This window comes from Hermetia illucens, chromosome 4 (assembly GCF_905115235.1).
Source record: "Hermetia illucens chromosome 4, iHerIll2.2.curated.20191125, whole genome shotgun sequence".
Taxonomy (NCBI): Eukaryota; Metazoa; Arthropoda; class Insecta; order Diptera; family Stratiomyidae; genus Hermetia; species Hermetia illucens.
This window is the reverse complement of record NC_051852.1, coordinates 61,154,954-61,172,907: the sequence shown is the minus strand read 5'-3', so window position 1 is coordinate 61,172,907 and position 17,954 is coordinate 61,154,954. Positions and strand designations below refer to the sequence as shown.

General features: G+C 45.5%; 1 protein-coding gene across 1 annotated transcript; it reads left to right on the top strand.

Annotated features, from left to right (window-relative positions):
- Positions 1-399: 399 nt before the first annotated feature.
- Positions 400-16,259, top strand: LOC119656051 (surfeit locus protein 6 homolog). The gene is made up of 2 exons (XM_038062316.1): positions 400-685; positions 15,390-16,259. Exons 1-2 carry the CDS (start codon positions 559-561, stop codon positions 16,169-16,171), a joined length of 909 nt encoding a protein of 302 aa, XP_037918244.1. The 5' UTR covers positions 400-558; the 3' UTR covers positions 16,172-16,259.
- Positions 16,260-17,954: the final 1,695 nt, after the last annotated feature.

Genomic DNA, 17,954 nt, shown 5'->3' with positions numbered 1-17,954 from the left:
TTCGAGATAAACTGGACATATGACACTTTAGATTTTCTAATTCTAATTGTATCTAGATTTTTTGTTTTTGTTATCGATTGCGAGGCCAAAAACAAAAAATCAATTTCTTCACATTTGAGGTAAATTTCCATTTTTTCGTTATTTTCTTATAAAATTTAAAATAATCTTTTCGTTCGATTGTATCGACATAAATTCGAAGTGTATCGACATATATCGATATGTCGATACCATTCCTACTAGGGATGCTTTCATTTCTTTCATATATTTAGAACAATTAGTTACCATATAAGTGCCATCTGCCTGAAAATATATAAGTCTAATCATACTCAAACCAGTCTATTCATACTCAAACCATTTCGTGCAGTTCTAGCATATACACCCACCAAAAACTCTCTGCAAGTCTCCCAGGGAATTGAACATACTATGGAGAGTTTTCCTTACGTCAAACGGGCATAACCTCAAAAATTACCAAAACATACAATTCAGTCCGAGTAACGTGCTTCTGCGGTGGAACTTGCATCGTGTCTTGAGAAAGTGTTGCAAAGTAGTACGAAAAGGATGCAAATGAAGGCCGAGAAGAAGACGAAGAAGTTTGACCGAAACAAGGTGAAGAAGCTGCTTGAGGACGAAAACGAATTCATCGTAGACTTGCTGACAACCTTGGATATCCCGGATTCAATAGAAGGTAAGGGTGCTTCTGCTGATGAAGACACGACACGGTGATTGTTAAAGAATTTACTTGAAAAGTCACTGTCTGGCAGCTACGCTATAGTTTGTTAACGCAGGACATCTATGTGTTGCTGGAGATTAACCTGAAAATATTAGACAGAACGTTTCCCGACTACTGTGAAACTGGAATAAACATGGACTTTACTAGCTGCATTCCCCAAATTTGCCTTACACATTTGCTAGGCCACGTCTCTTTAATATTGTCATCACGTTTCAGAAGTGGGCAACGGATGGAACCTTCACATGCCCACCACGCAGCACCATGCTTCATCCATGAAAATGGTTCTCTTCCATGCTTTCTCGAGCCTTTTGCGAGTTGCAGACAACCTGGCCGTCGCCAGTTACCACCGCATACTCTCTTTTCGTCAAAGGATATACGATACGATCCGAAAGAAATCGACGACGATTAATCAAGGAACTGGTTACAGCTACGTAGTTTGTTTCCTTCGGTCAATACTCGTTACACTCATCTATCGAGTTTGCTCTTTTTACCACGAATTGACGACTTACGAGGGTCACCTGAACTTTACCCAGAAGGCCTTGTATAGTTATTGATACGTTAGTTCTATTTCACCCACTTCTAATTCTCAATCGTATAACTTCCATTGAATTTCGACTTCTAATCATTAGGATGACTAGCGGATTTGGACTCCTTCACTAAACAGGAGCAAACTTATATTTGCCGTCAACGCGCTCAGGTGGGGGAGAAGCGCAGGCTTCGACACTTTCTCACTTTCGTAAATCCTTAGGATCATTGTGCGGAGTTCAGTTCTCCTCACCTCTTCTTCTTTTTCTTCAGCCTTTGTCCCGTTCACAAGCGGGGTCGGCTCGTCGTGATCGGCTTCGCCATTTGGCTCTATCGAATGCCTGATCTGGGTGCAATCTCGAGGCTTTCAAATCCCCATCCAGCGTATCAAGCCACCATTGCTTAGGTCTGCCCTTTGGTCTTTTACCATCGACGACGATGTTCAGACCAATCTTGGCAAGTGAATTCTCGTTTGTACGAATTGCGTGACCATACCATCGAAGACGCCTCTCTCGCAACTTTTCCACGATCGGTGCAACCTCATAACGATCGCGGATATCCTCATTTCGGATGTGATCTAAACGTGTGACGCCACTAGTCCAACGTAGCATCTTCGTCTCCATTACCGCAATACGCCGTTCATTGTCTTTTATGGTCGGCCAACACTCAGAACCATAGAGAGCGACTGGACGGACGACATTGCGGTAAATTTTAGATTTGAGACTTTCGTTGATACGTCGATCACAAAGGACATCAGTTGTGGAACGCCACTTCATCCAGGTTGCGTTAATGGGTGAAGCAATTTCATAACGCAGTTCTCCATTGGCTGATAGCGTTGACCCGAGGTATTTAAATCGCTCAGTTCTGGGAAGATCACTGCCGCTGACAGTGATTGTGCCTGTTTCATGGGGATCGGTCGTCAAAAATTCAGTTTTGTTTAAATTCAATCTAAGACCGTGTTGCATGAGGCGCTCATTCCATTTTTGAACAAGTTGCTCAAGATCATTTTTGCTATCAGATGCTAGGAAAACATCACCTTCATAAAGCAGTGTGTAGGGCGCTGGACGTTGGATATCCCGTGTGACCGTGTCCATAACAAGGACAAAGAGGAGTGGTGAGAGGGCACTTCCTTGATGAACACCAACAGAGACACGAAGCGGTTTTGATACACCCGCCATACTTCGAACTTTACTTTTCGGATCGTGGTAAAGCAATTGAACCCAGCGCACGAGTTCTTCTGGCACGAAGTGTTGTCGTAAAGCATACCAGATGAGTTCGTGTGGTACACGGTCAAACGCTTTCTCTAGATCCAGAAAGGCAATGTAAAGAAGGCGATGCTTCTCACGGTGTTTCTCCATGAGTAACCGCGCAGCGTGTATTGCGCCAGTAGTTCCGCAGTTCTTGACAAATCCGGCTTGATTCACGGTTATTTCAACGATTTCGCGAATACGGTTGTCAAGAATGCGTTCAAAAATCTTCATGGTATGGGAAAGTAACCGGATCGGACGGTAATTTGAACATTCTGCTGGGCTACCGTTCTTTTTCCATATTGGAACAGTGGTACTTTCTTGCCAGTCAGATGGTGTTCTTCCTTCCTGAATAACCCGGTTAAAGAATTCACTGAGCCACAGTGTTGGGTCCCAGCTCTTCGCTTTCCAGTGCTCAGATGCAATGTCGTCAGGGCCTGTTGCTTTCCCCGATTTCATTTGTTTTATTGCCTCCTCGACTTCAGTTGCGCTGACTGGTGGAACTGCTCCAAATGTCGGCAGTTCTCCTCATCTCTTTATTGCCAATTTCAAGAGAGCTTTCGAAAGCTGTGAATTTGGAATATTCTACTCAAGAGGACTATCAGGGAAAAAGTGCTATCAGGACAACAGGCAACGGTGCCAAATGTCCCGTGCGACGTCGAAATAACTAGAGGAATGGGAACTTCAAAGTGAAGTCAGCAAGAGTTGCATTTTGTCCCATACCTTTTCACTTCGTTTGTCATGCATCCCTGGCGCAAGGTCCAGGTGAGAGAGTGGATCGTGACATCGTTCCTCAAGGTCATAAACCCTGGGCAGATTATTCTGGATTTTGAGAAGGAGACAATGAAGTTGGGCTAAAGCTAAACACCAACAAAACCAAGGTTCACAATCTAGCCCGATTGCCAACGAACTCTTCTTCTAACAGTTTTTATATTTAGGAAGTGTTGTTCTTACCAACAGCGTAATCGGGCTAAATGTTATTCGAACGTTAATATCGCTCTCTATTATTATTATTCTGTTAAGGGAAGGTCGCACCGCGTCCTTGAAGAACTATTGTGCCCCTTTTACTGGTTATATTGTACTTATTCATCATAGTATCTCAAGCAGGCCTGTAACCGTTAGGAACTTCAGTATGTTCCCTACTTCCAGATTTTTCAGCTTTGCATCTGGTATTAAGTATTCTCCCAGATGCCTCGACCTACTTTGCACAAGTGCCGGACACTGTCCCAGGACGTGTATAGAGGTTTCATCATCTTCCTCACAAAACCTGCAGGCAGTGTCCGTAGATATCCCTAGCTTCCCTAGGCGATAGTTCAGCCGACAATGACCAGTGAGAATTCCCACTATGATTCGGAGGTTCTTTTTGGTGAGGTTTAAGCAATCCTTTGTGCGTATGGATTCGTATCCCCCAATAAGTACCCTGGACTGCTCCATCCCTGGTAGGCCCGCCCAGTATGGTTCCCTCAACCGTTCCTCTTCATTTCTTAGATTCATAGCCATGAAACCGTTTCCGATTCCACAGAAGGGTTCTGGGCCGTGTAAAGGCGTCCCTGCTCCTTTCTTAGCTAGTTCGGCCGCTGCCTCGTTGCCTTCTAACCCAGCATGGCCTGGAACCCAAAGTATCCAGACCTTATTGGACGAGCCGAGTGTATTCAGTCTCTCAAGGCATTGCCATACCAGTTTAGAGTTCACCTGGTTGGACCTAAGTGCCTTGATCGCTGCTTGACTATCGATGAGAATAGCTATGTTCCGCTCCCTATAGTTCCTTTGCAGATTAAAGGAGGCACATTTGTCTATGGCGTATATTTCCGCCTGGAATATGCTAGTGTACCTGCCTATAAAGTACATTTTCCTTGGACGAATGACACCGGCACCCGCTCCCTCTGCTGTGAGCGATCCGTCAGTGTACCAAGTAATCAGTTACTGGTTTAAGTCGTATGTCGCAGCCACGCTCTCCCAGTTTGCCTTGTTACTCCAACGTTTTTCAAACTTCTTATCGAAGTGAAACCTCGTCATTTTATCATTTTTTTTTTTTTTTTTTTTTTTTTTTTTTTGTGGGAGTAGGGTAGGTGAATGCGTTTACGCACAGAGTGTTGGACTCCCGCAACAGTACGCTGGCGGACTACCAACTAAACACCTCCCTGTCATCAGAGAACTAGCCTGGAACCGTTTGACACATTACTTCGGGCTAGCTCTAGCGCTCTCCCGGCTTTGGGAGCCTTCAAGTCAGGGAATTCCTTTCACCAACGGGAGGGGAGGGGAGGAAGGGAGTTGTTAGTTCAGGGAACCCTTTACCGTCCGATCCCTCTGCCGGTCGAGTTCAATCTTCTTCGTTGTAAGAAGAGCCCGAACATAATGCGCAATACGATTCCAGCTGCCAGCGCTCTTCAGCATCTCTCTGACAGTGTTGTCTGGAGAGAGCTCCCCTGTGTCTGCATAAAGCTGCTGGCGGAGGCCGTCCCACCTCTCGCAAGAGAAAAAGGTGTGTTCAGCGTCATCCGCCACTCTATTGCAGAACACACAGTCAGGAGATCGCGCCTTCCCAACCCTGTGCAGGTAAGACTGAAAACCTCAATGCCCACTTAGAAGCTGGGTAAGGAAGTAATCAATCTCACCGTGCTTTCTGTTCAACCACGGGTCTAATTTGTCGATGAGCCGCGCAGTCCACTTGCCCCTTGGCTCATTTTGCCAAGAAAGTTGCCACTCGTTAAGGGTGCGTTGACGTTCTTCACGGGCAACCACTTCTCTTAAGTTTTCGCCCTTACGGCGATAGATAGCTTTGCGCTCCTTGGCAAGGAGGGCAACGGGAATCACTCCCGCAATCACCATCACAGCCGGTTCGGAGACAGTGCGATAAGCAGACGCTACTCGCAAAGCTCCCCGCCTCTGCACTTGAGCGAGGCGTTTACGATGCACCTCCTTGTCAAGGGCATCAGCCCATACCTCCGCACCATAGAGAAGGACGGACTGCGTTGCTCCCATGAGGAGACGTCTCCTAGTTGATATAGGGCCGCCCACATTCGCCATTAGCCGACTCAAGGCCGCGACTCCTGCTGCAGCCCTGTCCGCGGCTGCTTTGATTTGCTCGAAGAAGCTCATCTTCGAGTCGAGCATTAAACCAAGGTATTTAACCGCTGGTTTTGACTCTATAGTCAACTCGCCGATCGATATGGGACGCAAGGTCGGGATTCTCCTTCTGGTCAGGATGACTACTTCGGTTTTCTCCAGCGCAAGGTTGAAACCGTGAGCAGTCATCCATCCGCTTACCCGTCGCATCAATATGCCAAGTGTGCTTTGCGCCTGTTCAACAGTGCGTCCGGCAACAAGTGCCGCAACGTCGTCTGCATAACCGACCAGGCGCGACTCTTCAGGCATATCGAGTCTCAGCAGACTATCGTAGGAAGCGTTCCAGAGGTCCGGCCCTAGGATGGATCCCTGCGCTACTCCCGACGTGATTTCCATCCTCCTCTGGCCCTCTAGCGTCTCATAGAACAGGGAGCGGTCTTTCAGATAATCCCTCAATATCCGCAAGAGATAGCTTGGCACGTGAAAGGAGTTCTCTAGTGTGCCCAGCATATCTGTCCATCTTACGGAATTGAAGGCATTTCTGACATCAAGCGTTATGAGGAGCACTATCCGTCGAGATCGGCGGCTGTGTGCCCCGGCTCGATTAAACGCATCTACGACCTCCATAACAGCATCCACTGATTTCCCTGTTCTAAACCCGAACTGCCTTGCGGATAAGTCCCCGGCAGCACGGATCGCTTCAGCGAGTCTACCCCTGATGAGCTTCTCGAGCACTTTTCCGGCCGTGTCAAGCATACACAGCGGTCGGTATGCAGACGGGAGCTCCGGATCTCCTTTACCCTTACGGATCAACGCGAGTCTGGCCACTTTCCAGCGAGAAGGAAAAATGCCTTCCTTCAAGCACGCGTTGAACGCTTCGAGCAGCAATTCTGGCCGTTGGCGGAATACCAGTTTGTAAACTTCCGCCGGAATGCCATCAGGACCTGGCGCCTTCCTGTTTTTCATAGTGAGAACCGCTTCTTCGAGTTCTCCCATTGTGAAAAGGGGGCAATCCACGACGCTTTCCGCGCTGTTTACATCAAGCCGTACAGGGTGTCTGGGGAACAATGCCCGCACAATGCGGTCCATCTGGTCGGTGCTCAGTATGTAGGGCTTCCGCAGAGCCCCGATTTTCCGAGTAACAAGCTTATAGCCAAGTCCCCACGGGTCATCATTCACCTCATTAATAAGATTTTGCCAGCCGCGAGCTTTGCTTTTATTTATAGCGCTGCGGAGTCTCCTTTTTGCTGATCTATATTGTGCCTTTATGGCACATGCCTCCTCGTTGGCGTACAAACGTTGTGCCAAACGGCGGAGCTTATGACACTCCTTCCGTAGGTCGGCAATTTCCGCCGTCCACCAGTATATAGAAGGCTTGTCGCGCCTGGGGCCTCTCCGGGGCATGGAAGCCTCACACGCCGTCGTTATCAGATTCATCACTGAATTTACGACGGTGTCAGCTGCGACACCACCACCCCCCGGAGTGCCCCCCAGCGCGGCCCTACCTGCTCCAAGAGCTTCGACGAACCTTCCGATGTTCACCTTCGCGACATTCCACACGCAGGGGGAACGTCGTGTTGGTGCTCGCCGGCAAGTAGCGTCAAACACTTCGAACGCAATGTACTGATGATCACTTGCCGAGAAGAATTACGAGGCCGGTTCTCGCCGCCATTTCCAGAATCCGTTTCCCTCTGGAGTCTGATTGAGGCATGCCCCATTCAAGAGCCCTGGCATTAAAATCACCGCCAACCAGGATTCGTCCCTCCGTGCTCGAAACGGCGTCCTCCAGAGCATCAAGCCGGCGTTGAAAGTCCGGAATCGACTCATTCGGCGTCAGGTAAACGCTAAAAAACGTTATCCCTAAACACCGGATCCAGGCAAATCCGTCCCCCCGGCCTTCGGCAAGAACACGAAGTCGAACGTCGTCCCGAACCCAGATGGCAGCGGTGCCCGATAAGTCGAGATACCATGAGGACGGGTCCTTGTTTCGGTATTGCTCGCTAATCAGCACTAGATCAGCATTTACTTCCGCAGCGAACTGCGCTAGCAACTGGTGAGCGATTGCACTCCGGTGCATGTTAATTTGCAGAATGCGGATCATGGCGTTCGCAGCCTAGCCCTCTCCAATTCCGCCCTGAAGATCGGACACCGTCCCGAGCCCGCAGTGTGTGCGACGCTTTCGCCAGATGCGCCACGATCCCTGCAGAGAACACAACTCTCGCTTTCCTTGCAAGTCTTCGCTTGATGACCCGCTTGGCCGCATCTCCGGCATGCTGTCCTCCTGTCCGGACCCTTGCAAGCTGCTGATGTGTGTCCATAGTCCAGACACCTGTAGCACTTGGTGGGGACTATCCGCATTCGTACCCTGCATACTACCCATCCGATTTTGATTCTCCCGCTGTTAAGGAGTTTCCTCGCATATTGCTCGGGGACATCCACCACGACAAGTTTTTGGCCTCGAGCATTTACAGAGGTAATACCTACCCGGGCATTGGTTACCTCTGGACATTCACGCTTTAGCGCCTCCTCTACTTCGACCTTTTCTGTGAGGCAGTCAAGATCCCGTATTTCCAGCGAGCACATGGGTTCTAGGCTGGAAACAAGGGCCTTCTCCCCCAATAGCCCCTTGACCGCTTCGCAGAACGTGCTCTTGTTGGTCGTCTTTGGGCCCAGTTCGACGAGAACTCCACCACTCCTCGTTTTCCGTATCGAAGACACCTCTGCTCCGTTCTCCTCGGGTTTCATCCTGTAGCGGATTTCACTAAGGACTTCCGCAAATGTCTTACCTTCCGTCGGCTTAATGAGCAGAGCCGACGATCTAGTCCTTCTTCGTTTCCTCGTTTTTTCCGCTACTGGCTTTGGGTTGGCAGCCTCCTTGTTTTTGGACAAACGTGTCTCTGGCGCCGGAGTCCGTTGTTTCTTTTTATCCTTTTTCGCCTTCTTTTTTTGGGCCTTGGAGGCTACTTCGATAAAGTCTCCTTCAGGCACGTCGTCCTCTTTCCGCTTTTTCCCCTGTTCACTTTGCAGAGGGCTATCTGCAGTCCGTTTGACGCAAGCAGCATTCTCAGCGGGGAGTGCGACTGTTTCTGCTCTACAATCGTCTTCCGCTGCTCTCCACGTGCGTCTATAAAAGGAAATGCGGTCCAGTAGTTCCTCCAGTTCCATCAGCCCGTTTTTGACGCCTTTGCTGACGTTTCTCTGAAGGAACGTTGCCGACCGCATACGTTTCACCACTGCTGCGCACGTTCGGATGAGCCTTTCCTCTTCGGCTCTAGCGAGGACGGTCAAATGCATTTCCACTCGATTTGTGTCCAAATCCATCTGCTCAGGACTAGCGTTTCTCACTGAGCTTACTTCCAGGACAGGGGCACTGCAAGATAATGGAGTTGCCATCCCCGCACGGTCAGTCGCACCACTTGATGAGGCTTCCTCTTTATTTGGGCGCCCCGGTGTCTCATCGGGTATATCAGCCCTCGTTGCCTCTTTCACTGGTCGCTGCGGTGAACGACGCATCTTTGTGCTCCGCCCAAACGCACCCAGCTCTTCCTCCTTGTCTGTTGTTTCGTCGTTTTTTTTTATAATTTTCAGAATGTTCTCCATGAAAAAGGTATTTTATCCCTTGGTATCAGTAATTCGGGATACCGTCTAGAAGGAATATCAATCTTCCTTCGATTTAGGCAGCTCCCCGCCTCACTCATACTACCGGCCATCCTAAATATTGCCCTCTTTGCCTGCATCTGTATGTGCAGATGGAGAGGGGTTAATCCCAGAGGGACCTCCAGGGATGCCGTTGGGCATGCCCTCATTACCCCACTGATACACACACAAACCAGCCTTTGGAGCTTATGTAATTCCCTAGAATGTGTACTGAGGTCAGTTCTTTCTGCCCAGATTACCGCTCCATAGGTAATCATTGGCCTTACTATTGCAGTATATATCCAAAGTAGTAGCTCTCTATCTAACAGCTAAGGTGAAAATTTCCTGGACTAACATAGGAATTTTTTTTAAATAAAATTTAATTTTTTTATTCAATATAGTTTCCTTCGAGGACAATACAACGATTATAGCGCAATTTTTCGATACCATTTTTATTGTTCGATTTGTCTTTAGCTTCAGTTTCGGCGATTACCTCTTCATCGGCGCTAAATTTCTTTCCAGCGAGCATTCTTTGAGCTTTGAGAACAGGAAAAAGTCGCTGGGGGCGGATCTGGTGAATACGGTGGATGCGGAAATAATCGGAAGCCTGATTCATGCACGCATGTGAATATTCTGCAAATTAATCTATATACTTCATAATTTAAAGAATAACAGAAATAGATTAATTTTAAGAACATTAGGAATAGATTTCTAATTCGTTCAACTCACATTTCTGCACTGCTCAGCGAGGAACCAGATGCGCGGCTCTTTCATCTCGGCTGTCGCAAGTCAAAATGGACGCGTCACACACCTCTCCCCCTAGTTGAGCTTTCTTCCTGGAAGAAAAGCTTTAATCGAGCTAAGGAGATCCTCTTGGCCACGCCTCCGACGTGGAGGCTATAATGGTGTGGGCCTCTCTAGAGTACTTGGAAGGAGCCCTCGTAACGTGGCTGCAACGGCTGCCGAGAGGCTTACCTCCTAATAAGGACATGTATACAGTGCAGTAATGTCTTGCAGAAGTGTCACCGCGTGAACCTATCGATAATTGTGAGGCAATACCTGAAACCATGCGAGTCTCGCAAAGGCCCAATGATGTCGAGGAGGATTGTGTGGAAATGCTTGGTGGACTGAGGGAAAGACCCTACCTCTTTCCTCAAATGCTGTAGCATTGCACTTCTGGTATGCTATGTACTGTCTGACACAAGAATGAATATCCCTGTTTATGGTCGGCCAGAAATATTTTGCGCTGACTAAACGATTCGTTGTCCGACGGCCTGAGTACGCCAGATCGGAAATCGCGTGAAACACTTCCTTTCGGGAATCGGCTGGATTATATGACTTTGATTCCTTGTTTGAAGTTTCGCAGTATATACCGAATGTTGAGCCGAAAATAGGAAACTTCCTAAAATATTTATTTGGACCATTGGGGACCAAGCTCTGGAGAATCGCGCCCTCCTTCTGCGCCTCGGCGATTGCCGGAAAATCGACAGGGGCGGGGATCTTGATCTCTGCAACAAGTGGCGAAGCGTCAGCAACTGCGTTATCGTTTCCAAACACGTGTTGAATGTCGGAAGTAAACCGGCTGATAAGGTTCAAGTGCCAAAGATGGCGAGGGGACGCTTTGCCGGGCTTTTGTTTCAAAGCAAAAGTGAGTGACTTCGGTCCGTGAACACTGTGAATGGCCTGTCTTCAAGAGGAAGTATTTAATTGCGAGGTACGCGACTAATAACTCACGATCATAGGTACTGTAGTTCCGTTGAACTATTTGAGCTATTTGGAGAAGAACCTCAACGGCTGTGAAATTTGGTTTACTTTTTAGTAAAGAAGAGCACCTACGACAATGTCTGTGACACTGACGAACACAGCTGAGGGTGCATCTTGCTGAAGGAATGCCAGAAGTGTAGCATCCACCAGCTGTTGCTTGGTGGTCTCTAACCCCTGGACAGCCTCTGGAAACCTCAAAATCAGACGGTAGTCTTTGGTTTTCGGTCCAGACAAGAAAGCGTTAAGGATCAATTGATGGTGGACGGCCTTGGGCAAGAAACGGCGATAGAAGTTTCACATGCCCAAGAACCTTCTGAGATCCGTAACAGTTTTTAGAAGCAGAAAGCTCCAAATCGCTCGCACCTTGGCTGGGTTCGGTTGGATGTCTTCAGGGGTAATCAGGTGACCGATGAATCTCACCTGCAATTGTAGAAATTTGCATTTCTCAACGTGAAGAACTAGACCGGCCTCATGGAGACGTTGAAAAATACACTTGAGGTGCTCCAAATGCCTGGACTCAGGAAGACACGATCAGAGCATCATCCAAATATACGAAAGAGAAGTAAAGGTTTCGCAACGCAGAATGGATAAATCTCTGAAAGGTTCGCGCCGCGTTGCATAGTCCAAAAGTCATCTTAATGAACTCAAAGAGACCGAAAGGTATGCATATTACCATTTCTGCAATATCTTTGGAAGCTGCAGCGATCTGATGGTATGCCCTGACTAAGTCCAAGTTCGAGAACATACGGCAGTTTACGATAGAGGGCGTAAAGTCGTGAATAAGTGGGATGGGGTATCGGTCCGGAATCCTCTGATCATTTAGGCATCTGTAGTCGCCATAAGGACTCCATTCGCGATTGGGTTTAGGGACCATGTGGAGTGGCAAAGACCAACAACTGTGTGAAGGTCTGCAAATACCCCGCTTAAGAAGTTCTTCGAACTCTTTCCTCACAACTACGAACTTTTGCGGTGGTAATAGAGATAGTTTAGAGACAAATTGGGAGTAATGTTGATGTAGTGCTAAACATCATGCGTCGGTAGTGACGTCGCAATATTTTTGGAGAAGTACACGAATACGTCGTGGGGTTCACGAGGGACCTGTTATGTAGACCCACTAGCAATCCACAGTGGTACAAAAAATCCGTGCCTAAGATGGGAATGCTGATGACCGCGATAATGAAGCGCCAAGAAAACGCTCGCCGAAGTCCTAAACTGAAGTCAAGTGTTTGTTTGTTGCTGCGAGTTTCAACGATTGCAGTAGTAAATTATGATGCCGGGATACGGGAAGAACCGAGACTTCAGCGCTTGTATCGACCAGGTAGTTGCGCCGGCTCAAGGAGTTTGTAAATTGTGAGGCGACGTGGTGCTACATTTCGGTTAACTGCCGCCAAGTCTGGTTTTTTGGATGAGAAATCGCAGGAACTGCATTTCTTAATTTTTATGGCGAAACTACGATGGTAACAGCATGCAGCGGTATACGTGTCGAAGGTACTGATCACACATTTCGGGAGCTCTAGTTCTACTTCCCGAACGCAAAGCACCGACGGCCTCTGCCAACACAGAGACGGTAGCTGTTAATGTTGCCACTATCTGCTGCAGCTGGGTCAACTGGCTTGAGTTGTTGCGGGACACATCGCCAATTATGGGTCACACGTGGGCCGCATGAATTTTATCCGCGGTGGCGGCTAACTTGTTCAAAGACACCGAATCCGCACATGTCAGGATGGCTTGTGTGCTCTCGGAGAGCCTCGGCAGCCACAAAGACTGTCGCAGTTCGATACTGTCCCTGTCACTGTCCAACTGCCTCATTTCACGCAACAGTCAAACACCTCAAAGCCTTTTCGACATAAACAACGTTCATTGTAGAGAATAATGTAATAAATACGGCTTGAAGCCTGATAGAAAAAATCAGAACATACAAAAATACAACGTTTTCGCATATATAAATACAAAAAATATAAACAGTGATTGTTCGAGTTATAGAGATTTCGACTAGTCCCTTATTCTAGTGCTAGCAAAACTTTCTTCTCTTTTCTTTTTTTGATAAATAATACGTTGAAGAAGAACTATGCATATTTCGAAGCGTGCGTCGAAAGATTCCCTTATAGTAGGCACCACAATAGACTCCCCGCCTTATTTTGACTAACGACGGAAATCACTTCTACGGTGCAATCTAACAAAACTTTCAAAGGCTGCTTTTGAAAAAACTGTGTTTGAAATTATCAGCATTTTAAATTTCAATCAAATTCAAATAGACTAAAAAGTCCGCACCCTGTTGTGGGACATCACAACCCGTAACTTATTACGATTACTGCCGGAACGTAAAGTAAATTGAAGGATTGTCCATTTACACATGAATTTCCCACTACTCTTAAAAACTGATTGATTACGTGAAAAATAACTAGTAACAAACGGTAAACGGGATGCTTTCCCGTAAATAAGATTCAAATTGCTCGCTCGATAACGTCACATGAAGTGTCAGTCAATCACCGCGTTTTCTTTTCCGCCTTGTGAAAATTCAATTTTTAAACCATTATAATTAACAAATGAGCGTTCCAAATTGTTTTTTTTTTAGCGAGTAGGCTATTTCGGCGCAAAAAACATGTAGTCATTTTCTAACGTGGGGAGTTTATAAAAGCTTTTTTTCAAAACATGTTTTTCTGATGCGCGGAGTAGCACAGAAAACAGCAGGTTTCATTTTTTGACTGACGAGGAAAGCTACTCCAACTGAAGAATTTGCTCATCCTCCACTTCCACAATCATTGCCGACATTTGGACCGGTTCCACCTGTCAGCTTAGGTGCGCTGAGTCGAGGAGGCAATAAAACGAATAAAATCGGAGAAAGCCACAAGACCTGACGATATCGCATCTGAGCTCTGGAAAGCGAAGAGCTGGGACCCAACACTGTGGCTCAGTGAATTCTTTGATCGGGCTATTCGGGAACGATGAACACCATCTGACTGGCAAGAAAGTACTACTGTTCCAATATGGAAAAAGAAAGGTAGTCCAGCAGAATGTTCAAATTACCGTCCGATCCGGTTACTTTCCCATACCATGAAGATTTTTGAACGTATTCTTGACAACCGTATTCGCGAAATCATTGAAATAACCGTGAATCAAGCCGGATTTGTCAAAAGCTGCGGAACTACTGACGCTATACACGCTGCCTGGTTACTCATGGAGAAACACCGCGAGAAGCATCGCCTTCTTTACATTGCCTTTCTGGATCTAGGGAAAGCGTTTGACCGTGTGCCATACGAACTCATCATCATCAACTGAATTTTTGACGACCGATCCCCATGAAACAGGCATAATCACTGTCAGCGGCAGTGATTTGCCCAGAACAGCAATTTAAATACCTCGGGATAACACTATCAACCAATGGAGAACTGCGTTATGAAATTGCTTCACGCATTAACGCAACCTGGATGAAGTGGCTTTCCACAACTGGTGCTCTTTGTGATCGACGTATCAACGAACTTCTCAAATCGAAAATTTACCGCAATGTTGTCCGTCCTGTCGCTCTCTATGGTTCTGAGTGTTGGCCAACTATAAAAGACAATGAACGGCGTCTTGCGGTAATGGAAACGAAGATGATACGTTGGACTAGTGGTTTTGATCACATCCGAAATGAGGATATCCGCAATCGTTATGGGGTTACACCAATCGTGGAAAAGTTGCGAGAGAGGTGTATTCGATGATATTGTTACGCAATTCGTGCTAACGAGAATTCACTCGCCAAGATTGGTCTAAATATCGAAGTCGATGGTAAACGGCCAAAAGGCAGGCCGAAACAACGGTGGCTTGATACGCTGGAAGGGAATTTGCCTCGAGATTGCACCCAGATCAGGTATTCGATAGAGCCAAATGGCGAATCCGATCGAGACTCGCCTTCATCCTTCTCCATATGCAGCTTTTCATTTAGAAAGAACTTGCATGGAAGTGGATGTTGGTTCAGCAAGCCATTTCAAGGTCGAATGCGCCATCGTGGGTTTGATCGTTTCATATTATATTCTTTGAGAACGTCCATAGTTTTATTGCGAATGAAATGAAATTCCATTGATTTTTGAATGTTTTGCATTCTCTGTCTATTGTTCGCTTTTTTCCTTACTTGTAAATCGAACACCAAGTGAAATAACTAACGAAGTTATCTTTTAAACAAGCACAAACATGCTTTAAGGAACACTATTTTAGAAATTATGGATAATGGCAGGAACATTAAAACTACGTTGGCACTCGGAATTATTGTAGTAATCAGCATAGCCCTAAGATTGAAAAAAGTTTAGACACTCCTGATCTAGCTGATCAACTGATAATCGATCCATTATAATTTGTACCATCAGAATAAAAGCAAATTAGCTCTGTAAATGCTGCTTTAATTGCTATATAACCTTAAGAAGTAATATATTTTTTCTTTGCAGATGAAGAACTTGACGAAATGTATCTTCTCAATACTAAATCAAAAAAGAAACCGCCCACAGCAAAAACGAATCGTGCTCAAACTGCCGAAGAGCTGGAAGACCGCCTTGAGATCATCAAAAATAAAATGAAGGCGAAAAAATCAAAAGCTTCGGAACGCACGCAAAAAAGACGAGAAATGAAAAAACTTAAAAAGAATAAGGAAGTGCGAAAGATCCTCGTTAGCGCCCACAAGGCTGTCAAAAACGAAAAAATCAAAGAAGAAAAATCCGGAGATGATAGTAAGGAAGATAGCAAGCTAATCAATCCCATTAAGCCAATTTTCAATCAAGAGGGAAAAATTGTCTTCTCGAAATTCGACTTTGCCGCACATCCCGGTGCCAAGGTGAAAAAACCGAAACGCGAACGTATTGAGAAAAATCCACGAAAAGTACTTAAAAACCTGAAAGAGCAGAAGAAGCAAATCAATGAACTAATCGAACAAGGTGAAGATAAAAAAGCTATGGAAATTAAGCAGGACCAAGCATGGAAGAAGGCTTTTGACAAAACCGAAGGCAAGAAGGTAAAAGATGATCCGTCTCTGTTGTTGAAGTCAATTAAAAAGCGGAAGGATCAGAAAAAGAAATCAAAGAAAGAGTGGAAGGACAGGAAGGCGAAGGTTGAGCACGATATTGCACAACGGCAGAAGAAACGTCAAGAAAACATCCAGAAAAAGATTAAGGAGAAGAAAAATAAGAAGCTAAAGAAATTGGCGAAACGAGGACGAGTTATTCCTGGATTCTGAGAATCTTGTGTAGAGTTGTGTGATGTCATTTGTATGCAAGAATTTAGAATTAAGAAGTTAAGCAATAAAATGTTTACATTAAGGAAAACATTTTTTACTACCCATCAAATTCTGAGGCTATTATTTTTTTATATTACTCTAAAATGATCGTTTAGTGCCGCAGATTATAAGCAATTGTAAATATCCCTATTCTTATTGAACGACCAATGTACTGTCATTTAATCGTTTTAGCCTTAATTATATGTTGTTCTGAAAATCACTCAGCCTAATCTCTAGCTTCCAGTGGCATGAACCTTGGAAATTCCGCACGGCTTTATTCTGGAAACTCGAAACAGTGCATTCTTCGCCATTTAGCCTTCACTTTCGGCCATGATAGCCACTATTCCAATAGAATACAGTTAATTTTGTTTTTGTATCCTTTATTTACTTATCAATAATGATTATGTAACAATTTCTGACTGGTCTGGTTTCAAAACATGTATTTGTACTATTACGGTAACTTTTTAGAACTGAATCACCTATTGGTTTTAGGAAGGAATCTTAAGAGGAATAAGGAGGTGAAATCATAGATATTCAATACCAATCGATCTACTGTCTGTCTACCCATCCGTCTGTCTGTCACACTCACTTTCTCAGGGACGATTACTCCAAATGATACCAAATTTGGTGAAGTAGTACTGTGAATCTCGCATGCAATAAGCGATATCATTCTACGTTGAATTTAAGGAAGGGTGTGATCCCTGTCAAAATTCCTCAAGATATGGCTCCCATTGTAGTGTTTACAACTGACAAAAAGTAGAATGGAATTTTCCTGTTCACGGGAATGTTTCTTCATAAAAACATACACCATGTTTCCAAGGTTACTCACTCGCCCCTTGTGTTTAACAACTGTTTTTAGACAAAGGACTAGTTAAATATTGCAAAAAAAGTAAAGTGTATGTTATGATAATTAATATGAGTATATGTTAGTTACTTCTAATAATTACGTCTAATATCATCATCAACACCGCAACAACCGGTATCCGGTGTAGGCCTGTCTTATTTCCTTAACTCCAGATATCCCAGTTTTGCACCGGATGCCACCAATTCGATATCCCCGTCTGGTGTCCTAAACTATGCCACATCTGCCTTTTCTACCAAAAGATATTGCCCTTATAGACACGTCCACCGTAGTCTATTGACTCTGATTTTATCAAAGGACAAACGGTTGTGATATCACTTATAAAGTGGTTAGAGCACTGAACTGCCGTTGCGGAAGGTCGCGGTTCAAATCTTACTGATAGCAGAGAGATTTGTTATCGTGACTGGATGTCGGATACAAGTCGACTCAGTTCTGAATGAGTACCTGAGTTAAATCAGGGTAATATTCTTGGGTGAGCGCAACGCTGAATGAAGTTCTCTAAGACACTTTAAAGCCCTGATCCAACTCGATTGTTGTGCCAGCGATTATTATTAATCGTCCATCTTCTTGAAGGGCCAACAATCCTTTGAACACGGCTTGGAGTTCAAATTTTTTTACTAAGAACCCAAGTCTCCGAGGAATACATGAGGACTGACGATATCATTGCCTTGTACAGGAAGAGCTTTGACACTAAAACCACAGTTTTTATAAGCTGCCGACAAACGATATTTTGGTTGTTGATCAGTTCATCAAAGTATTCAACGCTTCGATAGAATCTGCACATACGGTTGGAATTCAGATCTCCCTCTTTGTCTCAGCAGGATGAGCATTCATGAAGCTTCTGCACATGGTGAACTGAGACTTTCTTTTCATGTCTGTGAA

Excerpts from the sequence above, each read along its gene's own strand:
- LOC119656051 (XM_038062316.1), top strand. The coding sequence starts at position 559 with ATGCAAATGAAGGCCGAGAAGAAGACGAAGAAGTTTGACCGAAACAAG. Across the intron at positions 686-15,389 it reads TATCCCGGATTCAATAGAAG|ATGAAGAACTTGACGAAATG; the intron begins GTAAGGGTGCTT and ends TTTTCTTTGCAG.